The 23,571-nt window shown below is 32.8% G+C and overlaps 2 protein-coding genes, 1 long non-coding RNA gene and 2 pseudogenes across 3 annotated transcripts; 4 read left to right on the top strand and 1 right to left on the bottom strand.

The window, feature by feature from the left end:
• The first annotated feature begins 3,616 nt into the window (after positions 1-3,616).
• LOC11435767 (YTH domain-containing protein ECT4) lies at positions 3,617-8,611 on the top strand. Its single transcript, XM_003624574.4, has 9 exons — positions 3,617-3,773; positions 4,204-4,283; positions 5,195-5,300; positions 5,454-5,521; positions 5,941-6,537; positions 6,668-7,231; positions 7,328-7,540; positions 7,626-7,772; positions 8,192-8,611. Exons 1-9 carry the CDS (start codon positions 3,746-3,748, stop codon positions 8,366-8,368), a joined length of 1,980 nt encoding a protein of 659 aa, XP_003624622.1. The 5' UTR covers positions 3,617-3,745; the 3' UTR covers positions 8,369-8,611.
• Positions 8,612-10,488: 1,877 nt separating this feature from the next.
• LOC11442672 (photosynthetic NDH subunit of subcomplex B 2, chloroplastic) lies at positions 10,489-12,572 on the top strand. Its single transcript, XM_003624570.3, has 3 exons — positions 10,489-11,111; positions 11,528-11,968; positions 12,188-12,572. Exons 1-3 carry the CDS (start codon positions 10,683-10,685, stop codon positions 12,383-12,385), a joined length of 1,068 nt encoding a protein of 355 aa, XP_003624618.1. The 5' UTR covers positions 10,489-10,682; the 3' UTR covers positions 12,386-12,572.
• Positions 12,573-13,174: 602 nt separating this feature from the next.
• On the top strand, positions 13,175-13,400 carry LOC112416885 (uncharacterized; annotated as a pseudogene).
• Positions 13,224-13,892, bottom strand: LOC120577123 (uncharacterized). Its single transcript, XR_005643169.1, has 2 exons — positions 13,661-13,892; positions 13,224-13,559 (listed from the first exon to the last, which is right to left on the bottom strand). It is a non-coding gene; the product is annotated as an uncharacterized lncRNA (long non-coding RNA).
• Positions 13,893-16,042: 2,150 nt separating this feature from the next.
• Positions 16,043-18,838, top strand: LOC11442671 (signal recognition particle 54 kDa protein 2-like; annotated as a pseudogene).
• The last annotated feature ends 4,733 nt before the right edge of the window (positions 18,839-23,571 follow it).

The following is a 23,571-nucleotide window of genomic DNA, read 5'->3' as shown; positions in this document are numbered from 1 at the left end:
AATAAAATAAAATTAAGGGTTAATATATCTTTTGGTCCCTGTAATACGAGTGAAATCCGGTTTTAGTCCCTGTAAAAAAAAAGTTTAGATCATGTCCCTATCATTTGAGATTCTTCCGCTTTTGGTCCCTCACTTAAACTTGTCAACAGAATTTGCTGATGTGTCCAGCTGATTGTGTAATTATCTTATTTTTTTCATTTTTTAATTGGATTCAAAGGCCACTTGGATTCAGTTGTTTATTTTATTTAAAAATTAAATAAAAAACAAATTAAAATTACAATTAAAAAACCATAAAATATATTTTCGTAAAAAAAAAATTAAAAATAAAAAACCACAAAAACAAGAATATGCAGCAACAAGAACAAATTCTTCTTCTTCTCTTAAAAAAAAGAGAACTGATACGTACACACCCCTACGTGGCATATACCACTCTACTCCTCCCACCTGCCAATAAAATAGTGACAGCTCAAACAAACAAAAAACAAAAAATAAAGAAAAAAAAATTGAAACGTTCCCCTCAGTCTCTCTCTTCCTTCCCCCTTTTTCCTTTCTCCTTTCTCCCTCTGTCGTTCTCCCTTTTTCGAACTCCTCCACCGGCCACACCTACCCTCCGCCACCAACCCACTTCTTTTCCGGCGACGGCTATGTAAACAACTATCTCCCGTCCTTTCGTTTCTGATCTGGTATCTCCACCGTCGGCGTCTTCATTTTTGTCAACTTCGTTGCCTCCGTCCTCCTCTCACCGGTCCTCTTCCGTCGCCTCCCTCAGCAACTTGCCGTGTCTTCATCACCGTCGCCATTCACGGTGTCACCGTCGCCGTGAGTTTCAAATTTAAACGGTGGTGGTAGGAAGAAGGGGAGTGGTTGTGGCGAGGCTGTTGTTGTGGTAGGAAGAAAAGAGATAAACACGTGAAAGAGGGGAAGGATGAATCAAGGAAAAAAATAATAAAATGTGTGAAATTACTATAATGCCCATGCCACATGGAGGGTGTACATGGAAGTGTGTCTATGTATCTTTTTCCTAAAAAAAAACAGGTTCTTCTTCCTCCTCTTCATCATAAACTCAAGTGGCATAAATTTGGGTTCTTCATCCATAAATTCAGGTTCTTCTTTTACCCTTTCATATATTTCAATTTTTTTGGTTAACAAGTGTTCAACTTCTTCATCCAAAAATCAATCAACAAACCCTGAAATTCATTCTCAAAACATGGTAATTTTGAATTCAATTTTTTCTCTCCCAACTCCAGGGTTAATTGCAGATTTGAAAATGGATGGGTGTTGGAATTCGATTTTCTATCTCCCAATTCCAGATCTAGAGAACCCATCATCCTTGACTCACTCTTTTCCATTTTTTGTTTAAAGTTTAGTTTTTTTGGGTTATAGGTTTTGTTTTGGGGATGAAGATTTGTGTGGGAAAGAGAAAGGTTGAAAGAGCACTGGAGAAAATGAGGGAGAAAAAATGGGTGATGAGATTACTGGTTATGAGTTTTTATGAGTTTGAGTTGAAGATGATGAAGATTCATGAGTTTGGGTTTGAATGGAAGAAGAAGAATCTTGAGGAGTATGAAGAAGAAGAAGAATCACGATGGGAAGGAGAAGATGGAAAACATTGATGAATGATTTTAATTGGATGATTTGATTTTAAAAAATTTAACATTTAAATAAATGGTTTATAAATTAAATATACAAGTGGCATCTGAAACCAATTAAAAAAAAAAGAAAAAAGAAAAAAATTACACAATCAGTAGGACACGTCAGCAGATTCTGCTGACTAGTTTAAGTGAGGGAGCAAAAGCGGAAGAATCTGAAATGATAGGGACAGAATCTAAATTTTTTTATTTACAGGGACTAAAACCGGAAATCGCTCATATTACAGGGACCAAAGGGGGTATTAACCCTAAAATTAAAGTACAAACAAATTTTGAAAGCGTGCATATTTGTAGTGATCTGGAACATATTTAACCATAAGTTTTATGTAATGTCATGATGAGTTTACTCCATTTTGCTAGTTTAGTTATTATTTCATTTATATGTTTTTGTTGAAAAATCAAATAAATCGAGTTATAGCCGAAATTCTTCGTAACTTTGAAGATCTTCTTTATGTATTTTTATAGAGGTGTACGCAGAAAACCAATTCAAAAATCAATTTGTAGGTCAAGATTTTCGTTGTTTTTTTTTTAGTTTATCACGCTTAAAAAAATTCATAATTAATCTGTCCATTGTCTGAAAATTATAATTTTACGTGGAAAGTCATATTTTAACGACATAAACATGCATGCGAAATCATAAAAGAAAAAAATCAACCTCTAGGGCACTTTTTTAGTCTTTATGTCTACAGGAAAGAATAAGAGGTCAAAGATAAAAAGAATCTTAAATTACATGGCTAAAACATATTTTTTTTTACAAAGTCATTTTTCAGACTTCGCATATATTACAGAGTTAACAAAACAATTAACTCTTCAATTTATTTACGGGTCACTTAAGTATGATATCATACATCGACATAGGGGTGTACATGGGTTAGGCCCGGTCAAACTTACTAAAAAAGATAAAAAAAAAGTGCGTTAGGCTGGGTAATTGGATGAATACAGTTTCAAAAATGAAAACTCATAAAAAATAAAAAAACCAGATCCAAACCCATAAACTAACTTACCCAGTAATGCCAACCTTTGTATTTTTATTTTCATAGGGAACAACATTTGTATTTTTATTTTCATAAGGAAGAAGGAGGATACCAAATATTTTAGTCATAAGCTAGATCTAATTTCAAAAATTGGCACAAGACATCATCTATATTGAAAATCATAACATGTTAGAGTTACAAATCACGGTATTGCACTTTTTGGTCATTTTAATGCTAATGTAATTTTATGTTATGCAACTTTAGACTGTTGCAAGTATTTTATGATAAAATTATTATTTGATATTAGTGAAAATAGATTACACATTTTTGTTAAGAAAATAAAAAAATTGATTAATTTTTATGAATAAAATTTGAGGACTCATCATTTATTCATATAGTAATTTGATATTAAAAAAAAGAAGTAACCCAGTTTCCAACCTAAACTAGGAATTAGTGGGTTTGTCAAAACCGACCAAATAATATAACGAATGATTATTTTACTTCACTCAAACCGAAGTATCATATATGATTCGGGTTTTGGGTTTGGTTAAGCCCAACCCAAATTGACCCATATACATCCTACATCGACCCATAATCGACCGTCTCTCAGGAAAGTCGGGGGAGCCAATAATGTCGTCATTTCCAACGTTTACGAAAACTTGTTCGTCTTTTTAGTTTTGACATTTTCTTTGTTGATGATGATTAATCCATATTGCTTAGACTACGTCATATGTATGCACTAAATGTAGTCTCGATCTGCGCAACTAAAATTTTCCTTGTCAAATGCCGTATTGTCCCACCGAATGTATCAAATTTGTTGATGAAGCGAGAATTTAACCGAAGTTTAGCCGAATGCCCTCTACTATGATTATATTTTTTTATGGTTTTAAATTTAAATATATTTTTTGTTCATGCATACAAAAAATACCGGCTCCCACTACACTAGAATTTTTACCATCAAATTTTAACCGGATACGATTCATTTTCCCTTATTTAATGTCGGTATATAAAGAAACACAGTCACACCTAAAATCCCTCTCTATATTCTTCCTTCACTCACTGCATCTCTAAAACCCAAACTTCACGTTCTTGGCGGCGACACTTCACTTCACTCGATCTATCATGCCTTCTGTTGCTCCTTCCTCTGAACGTATCCTTGCTTCCCCTCTTCCACTCTCTTTATATACTTTCTCTTTTTGTTATTTTTCTCGATTTTTTTCGGGAAATTAAGTAACATTTTTTAGGTTTTTGCTTTCATCGAATTTCTGTTGTGTGCATGTGTAATATCTTTCTTAGGGTTACTTAATTTCTTTGCTTTCACTTTGTTATCAAGCTATATGTTTCTGCTTTCAGTATTTTCAGTTCATAACTGAAACCTAATAATTATTAGCTAAATTCCCAAAAGCCAATTTTTTTTGCAATATTAACATATGTATTTAATTTGCTGTGTTGCAAGCATAGGTTTTCTTAGTGATTTTTTTTTTTTTTTTATGTATTTGTTTGTTTAATTTTTTTTTCTTTATATATATTTTTTCAGTGTTTATGAAAGTATATTTTTTTCCTTGACCTAGCTACTATAGAAGCTGCAAGTTTACTGCAGAATTTGTCTCTGGATTCGCAGCCCAAGACTATAGTTGGAGATGCCGAGCCAGTAAAGAAGGTAATTTTAACCTTATTGATGCTGCACATGTTTTTAAGTTGGTTGATATGGTCTTGAACGTGTTTGGGCATGCCTCTTTTAAGGTTCACAAAACTTGACTTTTGAGAAAAAAATGATGTTTTGAAACAAAATTGTGTTTTCTCCTAAAAGCCAAAGCCATGTAGACCCATTAGTGAAAAAAAATACAATTTTTGCATTGGGTTGAGATTTATGGTTGAACTACAAAATTTCCTTTCAGGATAAGATGTTTTAGGCTCAAATTTAACCACGATTACTTTTGTGTAATCAAGGTAATATAAAATTAAGTTTGCATATGCTCATGTTAATAGATACTAAAATATGGCCTGTTTGGATTGACTTATTTGAGCTTATATGCTAACTTAAGTTTTGTAAGATTGTTTGGGAAAGTTATGAAAACTGCTGATGACAATTTTATAAGCTTTTTTTAGCTTATTTTCACAAGTTCTCCAATATAGTTTATGTAAACAGCTTACAGTGTATTCCAAATTTAACTTTATTTTATCTCTTTCTATAAAAATAACGTAAGTAAGCTTATGCATAAGCACTTATCATGATAAGTGTTTGTGCTGTAAGCTGCAAATAAGCTGTTTATCCAAACAGGCCCATACAATTGTTTGTTGCTATGTTGGTTTGGCGGTGTAGCCTTGAGACCTTGGAGTGTGATCCTCTCATGGTCTCAGGTTTGAATCTTTGCAATGCCACTTTTTGTGGGCTAGTCCATTTAGAGCTTTGCTCTGCCTTTAACTGGGCCACCCACTAGCGGACAGCGGGATTGATCCCCCCGAATTACTCGGTCATTGGACCGGATACTGAGTTTTTTTTTATTTTTATTTTTATAAAGTTTGCTGTTATGTTGTGTTAACTGATATTTGTCATATATTTGTATGCAGAATGGACCTGTTTTTGCGAATGGTGCAGCTAAGGGGACGGGCAAGCCATTCAATCCAAATCCTAGCTATGTTCCAAATGGATACCCTTCTACATATTATTATGGAGGTAAGGTAAGCTGTTTAAGTTTTTAAGGATATATATAAACAAATACATGCCGATTACCTAAAAGAAAAATGCTAAGATTGTTGAATTAATATTTGAGCGACTTTTATTATTATCCGTTCTGGAAAAATGACTTGGTGATGTGATCAATTCCAGGTTATGATGGGCAAGGAGATTGGAGTGGTTATTCCAATTATGTGAACCTCGATGGAGGGATGACTCAAGTAAGTACCTTAATCTCTGGTTTCCGTATTTGTTGAATGTATCACGTATGCCATTATTTTATACTTATGCATCAGATTCTGCTGAAGAACCATTTGATGGTGACTACTTTCTTTTATTTGTTAGCTACAAAATTAAAGGACTTTAGACTGTTGCTGAACGCTAAACTGTGTTGTATATGTTGAGAGTTATATAATCCATTTAAGTTGGTAGACCAGTGTAGCTGTTTTAAATTTAAATGATTATAAAGCATTTTGCAAATGCTCTTGAAGTTTTGACTCTTTTTTGTTCTTTTTGGTGTTTCTGTTCTACTAGGTTATCATTGTTTCTTATCATTTGTGTGTGTTGAAATATACATATATTTTAAACGAGAAGCCTCTAACCACTTGATAAATGCTTTTCTTGCTGAATCTATTTACAGGGTGTTTATGGGGATAACTGCTCTTATATGTATCACCAAGGTTATGGCTACACACCATATGGAGCATATGCTTCACCGAATTCCTCCTCTCCTGTAGTTCAACATGATGGTCAGATGTATGGGCTGCAACAGTATCAGTATCCCTGTTCTTATTACAACTCTCCAACTTCCGCTGATGGATCATTTGCTCCGAACAAAACCAGTGTTCCACAACGAGAAATGTCAACTGCTGTTAATGCGGATCGTATTACTTCAAATGTTATGAATAAAGGAAACTCTGTTAGCATGGTCAATGGTGATTGTACAAATCAAAATGGGTTGAAGGCATTTATGAAAAGTTCCCAGCACACATCTTTGAATACAAAGGATTCTTATCAAGGGTCTAGCTTGCCAGCTTGTGCTCCATTGTCAGGATATCAGGGTCCAAGGTTGAGTACTCATGGTGCACAGTCAGCAATCCCTACAGACGTGTCATTGGTTTCAGATAGACAGTCCAAACATGGAGGAAAGGTTGGATTATCTTCCCAAGTGGCAAATATCAAAGACTTCTCATCTCAAAGGAATCAAAGACACTCTCAGTCACTTCCACAATTCATGGTATGGTATTCAGTCATTCTTTTTCTAAGTGCAACTGTGCATGCGAACTAAGCGTGTTTGATATAAGTGTTTTTTTTTTTTTTTTTTTTGTGTGTGTTCCTTAAACTCAAATATAGCTTCTTTGTTGCAGAACTTGAATGGTTCCAGACATCCATCTGGAATGGAACTACTTCCTGGATTCATGAACGGGATGTATCCAAGCAACAATTTGTTCAGTCAATATGGAAGCTCATTCAGAGCTAATTCTCGTTATGGGTCTTCTGCATACGGATCTAGAACAGGTTCTTTTGATAATAAGTACAGAGCAACAGGTAATGGCTATGTTGCTAATGATTCCAGAAGAAATGGAGATGGTTTCAGTGAGCTAAATAAGGGACCTAGAGCTGCCAAGAGTTCTGATAATAAAAGTGTCAAAAGTCCTGAACCGGTCACTTTATTACTCAAAGGGCAGAACCTTCCAGTGAAGAGTGATGACGAAGTAGTCCCTCTGGTTCTGAATAAAGAACAATACAATGGAGAAGATTTGTCTGAGAATTATTCCGACGCAAAATTTTTCATCATCAAATCCTATAGCGAGGACGATGTTCATAAAAGCATAAAATATAGTGTTTGGGCAAGCACTCCCAACGGCAACAAAAAGTTGGATGCTGCATATCAGGAAGCTGGTGGCTGTCCTATATTTTTGTTATTTTCGGTGGGTGCCATATACAGTTTTCATTTGGTAAACTCATAGATTTTATTGGTTTTATTTGACTGTTTCTTTTTTCCTAATTCAATTTTTTCCGTACAGGTCAACACTAGCGGTCAATTTGTTGGTTTAGCTGAGATGACTGGTCCGGTTGATTTTGATAAAACTGTAGAGTATTGGCAGCAGGATAGGTGGACTGGTTGCTTTAATGTGAAGTGGCATATCATTAAGGATATTCCAAACGGTGTGTTAAGGCACATAACACTAGAAAACAATGAAAACAAACCTGTAACTAATAGCAGGGATACTCAGGAGGTATTTGCTTGGTTGTTGCTTGTTTCATTTTATGCTATGAGCGACTCCCTTTCAACTAGATGCTTATGTATATGTCATTCTGCAGGTTAAGTTTGAGAAGGGTGTTCAAATTGTCAAAATTTTCAAGGAGCATGCAAGCAAAACAAGTATATTGGATGATTTTGGGTTTTATGAGTCCCGCGAAAAGACCACTCAGGAAAGAAAATTTAAGGAGCAGCAGTTACCAAAACAGGTAACAGTTGTCTTAAATCTGTTTCACTGTCTATAACCTGCTTAGTGCGCTTTGTTTTGGACTTGAAATGTAAGAACTTGTGTGGTATTGGAAAACATTTACTATATTATTCTGTTTTCAATTTTAATTGTGAATCTGTCACTTTGTTTTCACCACTGTTTCTTTTGTCAAAGATATTTGCTGGAAACTGTTGTTGTGTACAAATCAAGGTAATACAAGGCGATAGTTTTGTAATTAAAAGCGAAATTAAGAAATTAAAACTTGTTTTCTAAAATCAAATAGGCTTTTATATATATATTTTCTTTGCAAAAAGCCCTTTTTGCAAGTTGCTTAAAATTATTGCTTCTTCAAACTAAGGTTAATCTAAACATACAAATGTCAACAAAAAATTTACTTTTAAATTTCTTTGCTCAAAACAGGTCAACAAGGCCAGTGATATAACATTTGGCTCAGTTACATTACCCAAGTCTCTTGATACAACCTTGATGAAAGAATCAGCTACTGCAGATGCAGCACAGGGGAACGTGAATTCAGAGGTCCTGTTAGAAAGGAATGGATCCACCCCAGCATTTGAAGATTCTTCTAAGAGCAGTTAAACTAGTAGTAGTGATAGTTATTTGCTGATATTTGTATTGGTTTTGTTTCATTTGTGCTTTGTTCTTTGTTTTCTGGCTCTCTTTGTTTTTTTCTCAGTGCTTTAGTCATGGAAAGAGTTGTGTTGTTTTTGAGTCTTAATTTTTGCTTAATCAACCTTGGTATGGAGTGGAGTTAACTCATTTTATTTTATCCTCGTCTCCTTTAATTTAATAATATAAAACGTGGCTGTTTTTGTCCCTCAATCTGATAGTCTGTTTTAGATAGTTTTACTACAAAATCTTGTATGACGATTATTGTTCAAAAATTAACAAGTATCTGATGTAGGGCTGGCAATGAACCGAACCAACTCGACAATAGTTTGAAACTCGATTCGACAATTAACTCGTTGAACTTGGTTTATGAACCAAATGAATTGAACTTGAGCTGAAAATTAAGTTCGTTAAATAAATGAGCTGAATTTGATGAGCTGACTCAATAGTTATACCAACTACCAACTGAACTAAGCTCATTAGAACTAATTTAATTAACAATCAACGATAGTTATAATTAAAGAGGGAAATAATATAAAAAAAAAACAGAGAAAAGAAGAAAAAAAAAAGCAATCGGGATAACATACTTTTGCAGGATTTTAACTAAACATGTGTATTGCAATTAGTCCCACATCGGGGAGTTGAAGAACAATAGTAAGGAGGAGTGGTTATAAAAGAAAAGCGCTTATGTGCATGAATAGTACGCTACAGTTGAAGTTTAATTATAAATGACTACAATTCTGTTTCTTTTTAGTCATAAAACAAACATGTTCTATTGCTTTATTTTAGTTCAATTTTTTTTATTTTTATTTTAAATAAAGTTAAAGGTCAAGGTATGGACTTTTGACAAAAACAAAAAAAACTTTGAATTATGTTACTTGAGCAACGAGTTGAACCGAGTTGTTCGTGAACTTTAAACGAGCCGAACTCGAGTTAAAAGAAAGGTTCGTATTGAACTCGAGTTTCGAGCCAAGCTAATTCTTATCGAGTCGAGCTCAGACGAGTTCGATTTGACTCGACTCATTTTCAGTCCTAATCTGATGCAAGAGATGTACTATATTATAAAATGATGTCTAAAAGTTAATTAAACTTAAAATTTTATTTTTGGCCAAACCAAATTCAATTATTTTATTATTCCAATAGGGAGCAAAGCAAATAGGTCAAGGTGAAAAATATGGTGACCATCCCAAGAATTATTTCTTGACCAAATACATTAACTACACTTAAATCTAAAATGTCAATTTTTTCTTATAATCGGAGGGAGTAAATGATAATTTTTTTTAATGAAAATTCATGTATTCAATGCAATGAAAATTGTAAAAGTTAACTTTTTTAAGGAATAATTTCTAGATTCCACGAAACCTTTATTTATTAATTTTTGCTTTCTTAATTAATTCTCTAAATTTTAGGGGAAAGGAGTGTTGAGAGTTTGAATCTCAATGAGAAATAAAAGTCTTTAATGGTTTATGATCTTCAATATTTTTGATTTTGTTACATTATTTGATTACTTTTACAGTTTTACTGGTAGTTTTCAATGGATGACCTATCACTGATGTTTTATTTATTGGATGGTTTAATTCCATATAAAAAACTTGAGATTAGTGTGAACACAAAATATTTAAAAAATTGTTATTTTTATGGTCAATTTTATGATGCATAAGTGAGATAAGTCTTACACCAGACACAAATTAATTTTTACATTGGATAAAAAATTCCATCATTAAGTCAAATAAGATAAACGGGACTTATTTTTACACTTGTACACGTTACAAAATTATGTTTACTTGTTACTACTATTAGACAAAGTCTAATTTCATATACTGTTTTCAGGTTGACTTTTTGTCTGCATGAAAAATGTATATCTTAGAAACCACATTTTTCACCATCCATCACAATTCATATACTACTTTTTTTTCTTCATATATATTGAATTAAGTTAACATTTGAACAAAGTAATTTTAATTTAATTACTTGAAATAACCATGAGCTCATGCTCTAGCAGAATGAAAATAAGAAATAAAGAAGTCCAAGGAAAAAAAGCCAAAACGGATAACAAAGGATATATGTGGCAATGCTGAGTTGCACTCTTTGTCCTTTTTTGGCACTATTAGATTGATCCATCCAAGAGTAAACCATGAGTTCAATGCAAACATGTCCTTCCACACAGAATCAATCACTTGACAACATGAATTTCCTTCTTTAGTACTGTGTTACAACTAGCATTAGCATGCTCATAATTTGTTTGTGTGGAACCTCTTAAAAAGTACCTTATTACTTGTTCTCTATGGCTTCTTTTCTTTCCCTATCTCTTCCCAAACTAAACTTAATAAAAGCCTCTTCAGCTGCTACAACTACAACACCTCTTTCAACTCCTGAGGCACTCAATGATAAATTTGGAAGAAAAGGCATCAAATTCTTGGAGTCTAATAGCATTCCCATTGTTGAGCTAACAGTTAGAAATGGAAGCTCATTGAGCTTAAGATTACCTGATGCTCATGTAACATCTTACAAACCAAAAGTGTTTTGGAAAGATGATGGACTTGAGGAACTTCTTTACACAATTCCTGCCAATGAAACTGGTCTTTACAAAGCCAAAGGTGGAATTGGTTTGGTCTTGAATGAAGTATTACAACCTGGTGCAAAAGAGTTGCTTCCTTCAACTTTAGAATGGACTGTAAAGGATGTTGACTATGATGCCATTGATGCTCTACAGGTACAATTTGATTGATAATTAGATACTCTTTTGCTTCAAATGTGATTAGAATAGGAATTTATTATGTTTGGCTTTTAAGCTCAGAATCAATTATAGCAAAGGTTCTTCGCTTCTGCATTAACGTATAATTAGCTTCTGTTCTCAAATTTATTGAGTGTTCACAAACATGTCCAAAGCACTCTCCAACGTGAAAATACAAAAGCTAGAAATTGTCACTTCAAGCTGGACATGAGAGTGCTTTGGACATATTTCGTCACAGCTCAACCAAACAAATCATATTTCCGAATCATCAGTTTCAACATACCATTTAGCACAATCATTGAATTAGTATTTTTTCTTCTTTTTTGCTAGCAGTGCGAAAGTGAAATACTGAAAGTTGGCTGTTGTATTTGATGCTTCCATTCGATTTTCTGCAGGTTGAATTGATCAGCACTAATAGATTTTTTGACATGACTTATATTGTGTCCCTCTATCCTGTGAGCATGGCAACAGCAGTTATAGTTAAGAACAAATCTCCAAAACCTGTCACTCTAACCAATGCTATACTAAGCCATTTTAGATTTAAGAGAAGAGGTGGTGCGGCAATTAAAGGTCTTCAAACCTGCTCATACTGCTCACACCCTCCTCTTGATTCCCCTTTTCAAATCTTGACTCCATCAGAAGCAATGAAATCCGAGTCTCAAAGGTTGATTTCATTTGGCGCTGAGCCTGAAATGAAGCCAGGTTCATGGACTCAACAAGGTGTTCCTATTACTCTCCTCGAGAATAAGATGAGTAGAGTTTTTGCTGCACCTCCTAAAGAAAGAACAAAGGCTTTTTATAACACACCACCTTCAAAATATGAAATCATTGATCAGGTTAGAACGACGAGTTTCATTTTGATACAATATTTTTTACACAATCAATCAATCATAAGCTGTCACATTATTGAAAATGATCCTTACACAGACAATGCATACCAATTAAATTCTAGAATGACTTACATTGTGGACATGTGACGAACAAAACATTTGGAATTTTTCATGTACCATATTTAGTGAAGCCTTTTTATAGAATGGTTTTTTTCTTTCTTTCAGGGACGTGAGATTTTCTACAGGGTGATAAGAATGGGATTTGAGGATATTTATGTGTCAAGCCCTGGTTCCATGTCGGACAAATATGGGAGGGACTATTTTGTATGCACTGGTCCTGCTTCAATATTGGAGCCTGTGACTGTGAATCCAGGTGAAGAATTTAGAGGAGCACAAGTTATTGAGCACGATAATCTCTCATAATCACATTAATTGACACGGTTATTAGAAACCTTTCTTTTCACCCTTTCTTGCTCTCTTTTTTATTTCATGTTTCTACTTCATAAGTTTTTTGTGTTTCTGAAGCAGGATTTGCATTGTTCTTCCTATGTATATTTGTTTACTTGATTTATGTCCTATAGTACAATAATATCAATAAAATAGATTACAATAATGTTTGCAGATTTTTTTATTTCATCGGATCCCTTAGCACTTTGGTTCCTAAATGATGAAAACTACTTCTCAACTCTCATACTATATTTAACAAATAAGCTTTGACATGAGATAAAACCTATTGTTAGAGGCTCAAGCAAGAAGAACAATATTGAAATTTTCACAACAGAGAAAGGGACTATCTGCTATCAAATGATCAATAGTGGTTTTACATAGATCTACAAATTGAAGAATAACATACAAACTGCTAACAAATCTTATCCCTGCTTGTTACTTTCACATACATATCAAATTCTTCATGTTGTTTTACACTTCAGTTTTTCAAGTTTAAAGAAGCTTACACTAATTGCATCATTTTACCACACACTTTGGAGTCAGTTCTAATATATTCTACAATTTTCAAAAACAGATATAGTATAGCAACAATGAGTATAGAAAAATTCATCAAACGTCACGCCAAATTGATGAGCAGAGATAGTAACAACAAAAGACAGAAACCTCATTTTTGAAACTAATACTACAAACATGAAATAAAGTCCCACATCGTTTGGTTTAGGCTTATACTAAATGTTTATATACTCTACGCGGAGAGCAACGGTCACGACCTTACTTGAACAGGATCTGTTCTATAGGATCGTACTACTGTGTCCTTGATTTCTAAGGAGACAGGAACATAAATCTGGATGAGGATTTGTGACCGTGTGATCAGAGCGTGATTAACGGTTCTATGGTGAGACCTACGGGAATCATCATAAGTTGACTGTAGATGATCGTTCTCAGCCAGCCCAGTCTGGTTGGGGTGGTCACACGGTAATCTTGACAGATTTCCAATCTTTTTTTAATTTTGCTAAGATAGAATGAATTAACAAGAAAAAAAATAATTTCATAAGGATTTTAATTATGGTTGAAGAGAACGTAAGTACCTGAACTTGACTGATCCATATGAGAGTTTATCTGATTGCACTATTTATTTTTCCTTGCCAACCTTTTCAATAAATAATAGTTTTAAGTAAATAATAATGGATCGATTAGAAAAAAATAGAATGAAAACAAAAGTAAAATTTTGATTAATGGTGAATAAATTACCTTCACCGTCTTCAACTATGCAAAATCAAGGATAACTCAAGCACTCTATTTTCAAATTTCTAAAATATGACATTGGTGATAAAATTAGTATGAAATTATTGATGCAAATGCAACATTACCATCACATGCATGCACATCAAATTGGAGAAGGAGAAGGAGAAGAAAAGAAAAGGTGGAGTGGAGGAGATCATGGCAGCTTATTGAGTGAAAAGAAGTTACTGCATAGCTAGTAGCTACTACTTGAGTCTTTGAGGTAGAAAAGATGCCTCGTTAAAGGATAAAGTGTTTTTAACCATTAACATAAAAATAATAATTGTTCAATAAACCTGCAGCAAGGGCATTTTAATGTAATATATTAATATTAGCATCCACCACCATGGGTTCGTTTGGTTCGGGGGTTTTGATGGGGAGGGGAGAGAATATTTTAAATTTATTGTATTTGGTTCAACTTTTAGAAGGGGAAGGGAGGGAGAGGAAGGGGAGCAAAATCCCTTATAAGTTTATTTATTGCTCCCCCTCAAATTGAAGTTTTTTGGAGGGGAGGAAAGGGAAAGATAAATGATTTAATGCAATTTTAATTATATTGACATAATTATCCTCATATTCATTTTTAAATGACAAAATTGTCCTTATTAAAAATTTAAGTGTTTCAATATATTGCTTATTACCCTTTTTTCTTAAACATGCCTATATCATCCTTTTTTTTTTTTTTTTTTTTTTAAGTAGAACCACATATTCTTTTCTTCTAATATTTTTTTTTTACGAGAATTCTTTTTTTTTTGTTTAATATTTTTTAATTGTATTATATATTAAAACATTATCAACAAATTTTGTGCAGGGTTTTTTATAAATATATTTTATAAATCAGTTCTAACAATAATTTTTTTTTATAAATATTTTTATATTTTCGTAGATTATTTTATAAATATATTTTATAAATCAGTGCTCTAATATTTATGAATATCCAATATCTTGTCAGAAGTTTTGTGTATGATTATTTATGGTGTTTACGGTTACTAAGTTTTCATGTTTAATTTTTTATGAAGTGAATAATTTAAAAATCGTGATACTATTTTAATATTAGAGGGATAATAAAGTAATTTAGTTTTAAAATCCCTCCCCTCCCCTACCCTTGTGAACCAAACATATATTTGATTAAAATCTCTTCCCTCCCCTTCCCTCTCATCATTTGAACCAAACATATATTTAATTGAAATATCTCCCCTTCCCTCCCTTTTCCTCCCCTTCATTAAAGGGCTTCTTTTCTACCAAACGATTTTGTGTGGTTTTTTTAAGGAGATTTTGTGTGGGTTTAAAACATCAATATAGTCATGTAGGACTACTACTATTTTTTTTTTTCATTTAGTCTATTTTGACGAAGGATCACCGTAAGACAATTTGATTTAAGGAATCATCTTTGTTATTTATTGATGATATTATTGTTATGGTACATTAAAATAGTTTCGGCAATTAAGATTAATGGTAGTTTATAAACATTAAAATAGTTTCGGCAATTAAGATTAATGGTAGTTTATAAACAATATTTAGATTTAACAAGATACCTTTTATAAAAGATAAACTGCGAAAGTTTACACAAAATTCGAAATGGATAATTTCTAAAAATTTGTGGTCATAATATTTATTCATTAAGTTTACTGTTGATTGTGTATTGTTCAACTAATATGTTTTGATAATACTCCATCCGTCTCATGGATAATTCCTAAAGATTTGAAGTCATAATAATTATTCGTTAAGTTTAATGTTGATTGTGTATTGTTCAACTAATATGTTTTGATAATACTCCATCCGTCTTAAATTATATGTTATTCTAACAAAATTTTATTGTTTTAAATTATACGTCGTTCTACAATATCAAAGAATTGATAATGCTTATTTTTCTATTATGCGATTTACTATTTATCACTTTATCTTTTTTCAATTCTTTTAGTTCATGTTTTCCATTTCATTAATAAAAGATATTTTTGTAAAATAATTTATAATTATTCTTTTTTATACAACATCAACTGCATTTATTAATTTATGTGAAATTGCTAAAGTGATACATAACTTGGGATGAAGGGAGTATCAAACTATTTATTTATTATTTCTTGTTTCTATCTTGAAAATGCAAATAATAAGTATTGCATGCTAGAAATTTAACTTTTGACAAAGTAAATGTTAGAATTATAGTACATATAATAAATATTGAAGAATTGAATCGTTTGTTTCTAGTAAAAATCCTGCATCAAGTATGAACAAATGCATATCATAATTTGAATGAAAATGTATATTAATGACTACTTTTTTTCCTTTGGATTATATAATAAAAGGGAATAAAATGGAAAATTTGAAAGACACACTGAAAACTAGTAGTGTGAGAAAAGAAAATCTCACACTATTGGTTCGTTATACTACATCTTCATCTCCCCTGATAGGAAAGAAAGAAGAGTGGTGAGAATATGGAAAGTGAAAAAATCAATGGTTATGATTTGTTATTATATCTACATTTAATTTGTTACCCTAAAACTTCATATATCGAAACCCTAAATAATCTGTAGAATGGGTCTCGCTGATTTAGGAGGGAGGATTTTACGTGGTTTCGACAAGATGAGCAATGAAACTGTGATTGACAAAGAAATCCGCAAGCGCTGCGTCAATGAGATTACTCGAGCTTTCATTCAATCCATTATTGAACCCAAACTCATCCGAGACATGCATGCCAAAATCAAGAACATTATTTACAACCATCTTAATCTTGATGATTTCGACGCAGCTCGTAAGATGATCCAACAAGTGCCATCATGTTTGTTGGTGCTCAAGGTTTGTTACTCTTACTTACTGTTAATTATATTCATTATGTTTATGTTTTTGAATTTAATTTCTATATGTAATGTTAAATTCAGGTTGTGGAAAAACAACAACGTGTGCACAATTTGCAAATCATTATCAGAAGAAAGGATTAAAGACAGGTTTAGTGTGTACAGATACACTTAGAAATGGTGCATTTGATCAATTGAAGCAGATTTATGCTGAAACTAACATCCCTTGTTATGGAAGGTACATACATGTTTGTATTTCTTGTGATATGATGAAGATTGGTGATTACCTATCTTCTTTTAAGGAAATTTTAATTCAGAGTGATGATTATTGGTGAATAAACTCATCTTCAACAATTTACAAACCTTTAGTATACCATTGAATCCCAGTTCCCTGAAACATTACCACCTCTTTGTATTGTTTTCCTTCATTCATGTTATAATTTATTAGAGAATGATAATATTCTCACGGAAGTGAGTTTTGGTATGTAACATTCCTTTGTTTCGTGCAAGCTTTTAAATAAATGTTTCCTGTATCATTGATTCGTATGCATATATTCTGCTTGTTTTTAGCTTTTTCATCCCCTGTATTATGAGTGATAATTTTATGTCCCCATCAGAATACAAGTTATTTTAAAACTCAACCAACTATAAATTCCCACTCTCACCTCATTACAACTATAAAGAGAACTTGACCTTATTTTTCCCAGGGGTTATCTGTTTAGTCTTTTTAATGCTTTCATTTTTTTTGTTAATTTCTAATAGGGGACATCTATGCCCAACCTTTTTTTTGTTCTTGTTATAATTCCTTGCAGATGAGTTTTGATAATGCAGTGCTTAATACCATTTGCTTGATCATGGAAACTTTTATATCAATTGCATTTCATTGTCTATGATTTCAATTACCAAGTAAGTAATTATTATTTCATTGCTGAGCCTCCGTTCATCTATAGCGACACAGAGTCGGATATTGTCAAAATTGCCGTGAAAGGTGTGGACAGATGCAAGGAGGAAACTGTGATCTTATAATTGTTGATGTGAGTGGGGGGCACAAACAAGAAGAAGATGCTCTTATTGAAGAAATTCACCAAGTTTCAAAAGCAACGGTATTTATTATTTATGTTGTATATGCATTTGATACTTTTGTTATATTGGTTATCGATGGCAATAAATTCTGATATATTTTTGTTGCAGAAACCAGATCTTGTTATATTGGTTATCGATGGCAATATTGGTCAGCATGCTTTTGATCATCGTAGTCTTAAGCAGGCCACAGCATTTACACAGAGTGTTGACATTGGAGCTGTAATTGTTTCTAAAATGGATGGCTATGCCATGGGTGGTGGTTCTCTTAGCGCGTAAGTTACCAATTCACTTTAAAGTTTAAAGTAAGAGATCTTAACCGCTTAAAAATTCCATTATTGATATTACACGAATAACAATTGATTTGCTTAAAATGTATTTACTTAGATATATTTTTCTGTGTTTTGGGTACATATTGGTCTTATTAATGTTATATGTGCAGTGTTGCAGCAACAAAGAGTTCGGTCATATTCATAGGAACTGGTGAACATATGGATGAGTTTGAAGTTTTTGAAGTTAAGCCGTTTGTTAGTTCTCTATTAGGCATGGATGACTGGTATGAGTTTATTGATAGAGTTTATGAAGTGCCTGAATTGCCTCTGAACCTGCCAGAAAGAAAAATCTGGATGCCTCCACGTGCGTTTTTCCCTCCATCGTTGCACCACTTGTTTGACGACTGAGACCTTCTAAGGGATTTCACTTCCTTTATTAGCAACTTCACATACCGAATTAATCCCAAACTCATACCGAATTTCTGCAAGTGCTTAAGTTGTTCTCTAGAGACACATGTAGCTCTCAACATTTGCATCTTTTGAATAATGAATGCTATTGTTGATTCTGCTAGCAACCTTTAATCCTAAATCTATAGTAACTTCTAACAATAATTTGTCTGATATGTGTTAGTTTTAAATGTTTATCCTTATGATTATTTTAGTGTGTGTATGTTTATCGCATCTACAATGGAGATATCCATTTTGAGCACTTAGGTGGGACTTGTACATATCATTCATTTGTAATGTATGTTTATCCTTATTACTATTGAAAAAACAACTTTTTCTACATGAAAGTTATGAAGTTTTCCAGTTTTGAATCATTAACAAGAAATTGATTAATGATTGATAAAAGAGACTTGAAGATTGATAAGCAGCAGGAAAAAAATACATGGAAGTTAAAGATTGAGTTGGCAAAAACAAGAAATTGGTTGAAGATGTCTTTGGTGCTTTTTAGGGATAGGGTTAATGCGCAAAAGCAAATCAATTTGGAGTGGATTTTATTTGAAATAAGCAATGGAATTTTGCTGAATTAGTTTGGTAATTTGTAATCTAGTTTGATTATGATGAATCTTTGTAATGGTTTGAACCAATGTACTACTATTATGAAGTAAATGAAAATGATGTTGTTCAAAATCTTGTCTTATTTATTGTCTCATTCTTGTTGAATCTGAACCTCGTCCATTTGATCGGGTTCATGGACATGTTCGGGTCTAAAAATTGACTCAATCTAAAATGAGGATCAGGTTTGGATCATATACTACTAGTCCAACTCATCTTTTGTACACTTCTAATGGTCACAAACATAAACCAAAATCGTTTAAACACACACTCATCAACAATATATATCATATAACCCAAGTAACCTTGCACTTCAAGCATTTGTTGAAGCTGCAAATAAATTATCACAAGGAAAGTTCAGACTTGAACAATTCTCAGAAAAGATCTTGCCTGGTAAATTTGAAAGACTGAGCGCAAAGACTTTCTCCAAGAATGGAGAAAATCAGAATATCCATGAATCTCATCAGAAGAAAAATAAATTTGAAGAGTCCTCCTGCTAGCTTATCAAAATTTAAAGTGAGAATTGGGTTAAAACAATCTACATATATTGTAAGAAAGAAACTAATGTCTTCCTTGTAACACTAAATCAAGTGCAAAATAGGTGACTCCACTCTCAAGTGTGATAAAAAGAAAAATTACTATACATAAATCATTATAACACACTAAAGAAATATTCGAGTCGTGAAAATAAATATTATGCATTATCCAATGCCTGCACAAAGGAGGAAAAAAAAACAATGAGAATAGTATATAACAAAAAATGAATATATGATATTTGTAGTTTTAAGATTGTAAGGCTTTGTTTGGGAGTTTGGAGGGGAGGGGAGGGTTTTAGAAAAAAGGAAGGAGCAAGTGGAAGAAATAGAAGACATTGGGAGGAGAGGGCTTTGGAGGTTAATTTTCTACTCATGATAAAAAAAAATCCCCCTCATTTGGGGAACTCAAAAATTGTATTTGGGGAGGGTTTTGGACGGTTATGGAGGGTTTATATGAATATTTCAAATCCAATTTATGTTGTTATAATATTCTTAAAATTAAAAGTATATTAATCATAAGTATTAGTTTATCATTCTCTGAAAAATTGTTCTTTCAAAAAATGTGAATTTTTTTGTCGATTTTTCTATATATTTCCAACCCCCAAAGCCCTTCCCTTCCCCTCCAAACTCCCAAACAAAGCCTAAATGAATAATTAGAGTAAAGGAGTGAATATTACAAATTAACTGTGTCAAAACTGGTCACGGAGACGGGACAAAACAATGTACAAGAAAAACCACAAAATTCCAAATTTTGTTAATCACTAAACTACGAAACAACTTTGTATCCCACGTACTCGTGATATGGCTTTCAAACAAAAATAATTTGAAAAATAAACAACTTTCAACTAATTTATGGTATTATTTTCATAATACCCTTCATTTAATCATTTTTAGACAAGATAATTAGGCTTGTGATGTTGATCATAAAAGGAAATTATTGCCTTAAAAGTTATTTGGGTTCAATGCCTTCTACATGAAGTTCAGGTTCAAATATCAACTCATGTTACCTTCTTGACAATCAAAACAATTCAATCCTGCTCACAAAACCTCTATCAAAGGTCCAATTATATAAACTGAAAGACAAAGTCATGCTTTTAAGTAGTTCCAAATTTCCCTCCTCCTCAGCCTAAGTCTTGATTATTATTGATAATTGTCATAGAGTACATGTTATGTATTAGATCACCGAAACAGCTTTGTAATTAGCCTTGAATAGAATAGTATGTTAGTTATTCCATCTATTTTTGCTGGCTGAGTTAATATATTAGAAGCAGTTACTATATTTTTCTAGTCTCAAATTCTCAATGTATATATCATATAAAGTAATCTTTGAGTTTATAATGTGAAAAATCGGAATCAGAACATTTATCAAATCTTTTCTCTAGAATTCTCTAAATCTAATACAAATATAAACCTATAATACAAAAACCGGAACAGTTTAGGCTAAGGTAAACTTAACAACAAAATTGAGTAAATAGTCATTTTAGTCCATTAATTAAATGTGTGAGGCGTTGTCATTATAGTTCTTGAATGTATCAAAATTGTAAATAAATCCCCAAATTGTATCAAATATTAAAACCAACACACATAACCATATAAATCTACTTTTATAAAATGGTTTAACAAGATTCACAAAATTGGGTGTGGTTCAATAGACTTCTAAGTTTTTACACAAATCATATCATATTTTCAAACATATGCATGGTGGACTTGGTTATACTTATACGTAACATGGAGGAGGTTGTAAACGTCGTGCTGTACTCTCATACCATTCATTTATAAAGTATAACCAAATATGAACAAATGTAGAAAATGTAAATATTACACTACTTCGCATGGCCATGTTGCACTCGGATAAAGAATAGGTCATAACAAAATAATGCATCTAATTCAAGCATTAACTCAATGATATAAAAGTCTTCAGTTCCATTCCAAAATAATTATGAGGATTTATCCCAAACTTGTTTACTTACTGCTGCATTAGATGAGGTTGAGCACCCCACCCAAGATTTGCTGGCTTCCCTGAGTATCTTGACAGAGCTAAAATCTCCTTGTAAGCATTCTTCGTACATTACCAATAGTTGTTCACAAACCTACATTATCAAGTGGAGATTGCAAACACTCAAGAATTATATTAGCGGAGTTGAAGAATAAAAAGCGATAGAAATAAATTATGGAAAAATAAAACACACGCACACCTCTTCAATGCTGTTATCAAGAGAATTGAGCTGCCCGATAAAATGAGTAATTTGTTGCTTGATTGTAATTTTTGCAGAAGGACGAGGTGGCATGTCTATTTTTAGAAACAATGAATAAAATTATAATAAAATGAAAAATGAAAAATGAATTAAGTGGTTTATTGGATTTTAGACCTTTGGATTGAGTGAACCAAAAAAAGAGGCTGTTACAAAGGCTCCTTGAATCAAGTTTGGCTGATTTCCGAATCTCCACCAAAAGTTGATAACCATATTAATCCCATCCCTGAATACTTTCATTGACTCTCCTTCCATCATTTTACTACCTTCCATCTTCCACGAATCAGAATGACCCTTCATATTAAAAACACAATATAATTCCCGAACATACAATAACAATGCACAAAGTGAGAAACAAGTAAAGAATAGTTAGTAGAGAACTTGATAGTATTGACAAAATTGTGTATATTCATTGAATTGAATGATTACAAAGAGTGTGGTACATGTATATGTACTCTAAGCCAACGCTGAATAACTATAACTAAAGGTTAGTTATTAGTTAGAACTAAGGCTAAGTCACTAACAGAGATAACTTGCGAAACAGGTAAACTATTTTAATAGAAAATAGTTATAGCTAAGTATCTAATACTCCATGTAAACTGGAGCATGGATATTGAGCATTCCATGTTTGGAAAGAAGTCTTTGAAATGGAGCTGATTCAAGTTGCTTGGTGAAGAAGTCAGCTAGTTGATTAATGGAAGTGATGGGGAGAAGGTGAAAGAGATGTGCTTGCAATTTCTCACAAACGAAATGACAGTCGATGTCAATGTGTTTGGTGCATTCATGAAATGTGGGATTAGATGCAATATGTCTTGCTGATTGACTGTCACGATAGAGTAAAGCTGGTGAAGTAAATGAAACTTGAAGATCTCTAATCCGATAGGTAAGCCACTGAATTTCACAAGTAGTAGCAGCAAGCGCACGATGCTCAGTTTCAGAGGAGGATTTAGAGACAGCTGCCCGCTTCTTAGAACGCCAAGTAATGAGTGACTTACCCAAAAAAATGCAAAAGCCAGAACCCCACTTTCTGGAAGATGGACAAGTTGCCCAATAAGAGTCACTAAAGGCTTTGAGATGAAGAGCGGGAGAAGTAAGGACCAAGTTTAACAGAGTGGATATCTGAAATGGATGTTCATGTGAGAATAACATCATCAACATATACCAACAGAGTTGTGAAAGAGTAGAGGTTTTTTTTAGTGAACAATGAATAATCAGATTGGGATTGAGTGAATCCAATAGAAAAAAAGAGGATAATTTGGAGAGCCATTGCAGCTTGCCTTATTTCAAACCATAAAGAGGTTTAAAGTAGTTTACAAACTTGATTTGGTTTGGAAGAATGAACACCAGGATGAAGCTTCATGTACACATCTTCATCAAGGTCTCCATGAAGGAAAGCATTATTGACATCCAGTTTTTGGAGATGCCAATTATGTGTAGCAGCTAAAGCAAGTAACAAGCGCATTAGTGAGTTTTGTAACAGGATTAAAAGTATCAAAATAATTCACTCCTTCTTGTTGAGTGTAACCCTCTGCTGCCAACCGAGCCTTGTATTGTTCTATTGAACCATTAACATGATATTTGATTTTGTAGACCCATCTGCAACTAATAGGTACCTTACCAGCAGGCAAATCAGTCAAAATCCAAGTTTCAGACTAGTGTGAAATAGCAAAGACAAAGTGTTTGTGAGAAGAAGACAAAAAGTGATAGGACATAAAAGAAGATAAGGGATATAAAATGGACTTACCTGATTGAAAATTTGGTTTAGGCAATGACTTGCCAATGTTGCTATTAATTTATACTTTGATATCAGACTTCTCTGACATTTGTAAATGTTATCATGATTTGTGACTTGCGAAATCAAATTATTATTATTATCAGAAAGATCACTTCGAG

This window comes from Medicago truncatula, chromosome 7, assembly GCF_003473485.1.
Source record: "Medicago truncatula cultivar Jemalong A17 chromosome 7, MtrunA17r5.0-ANR, whole genome shotgun sequence".
NCBI lineage: Eukaryota > Viridiplantae > Streptophyta > Magnoliopsida > Fabales > Fabaceae > Medicago > Medicago truncatula.
Note: the sequence above shows the minus strand (reverse complement) of the source record. Positions and strands in the feature narration are given on the sequence as shown.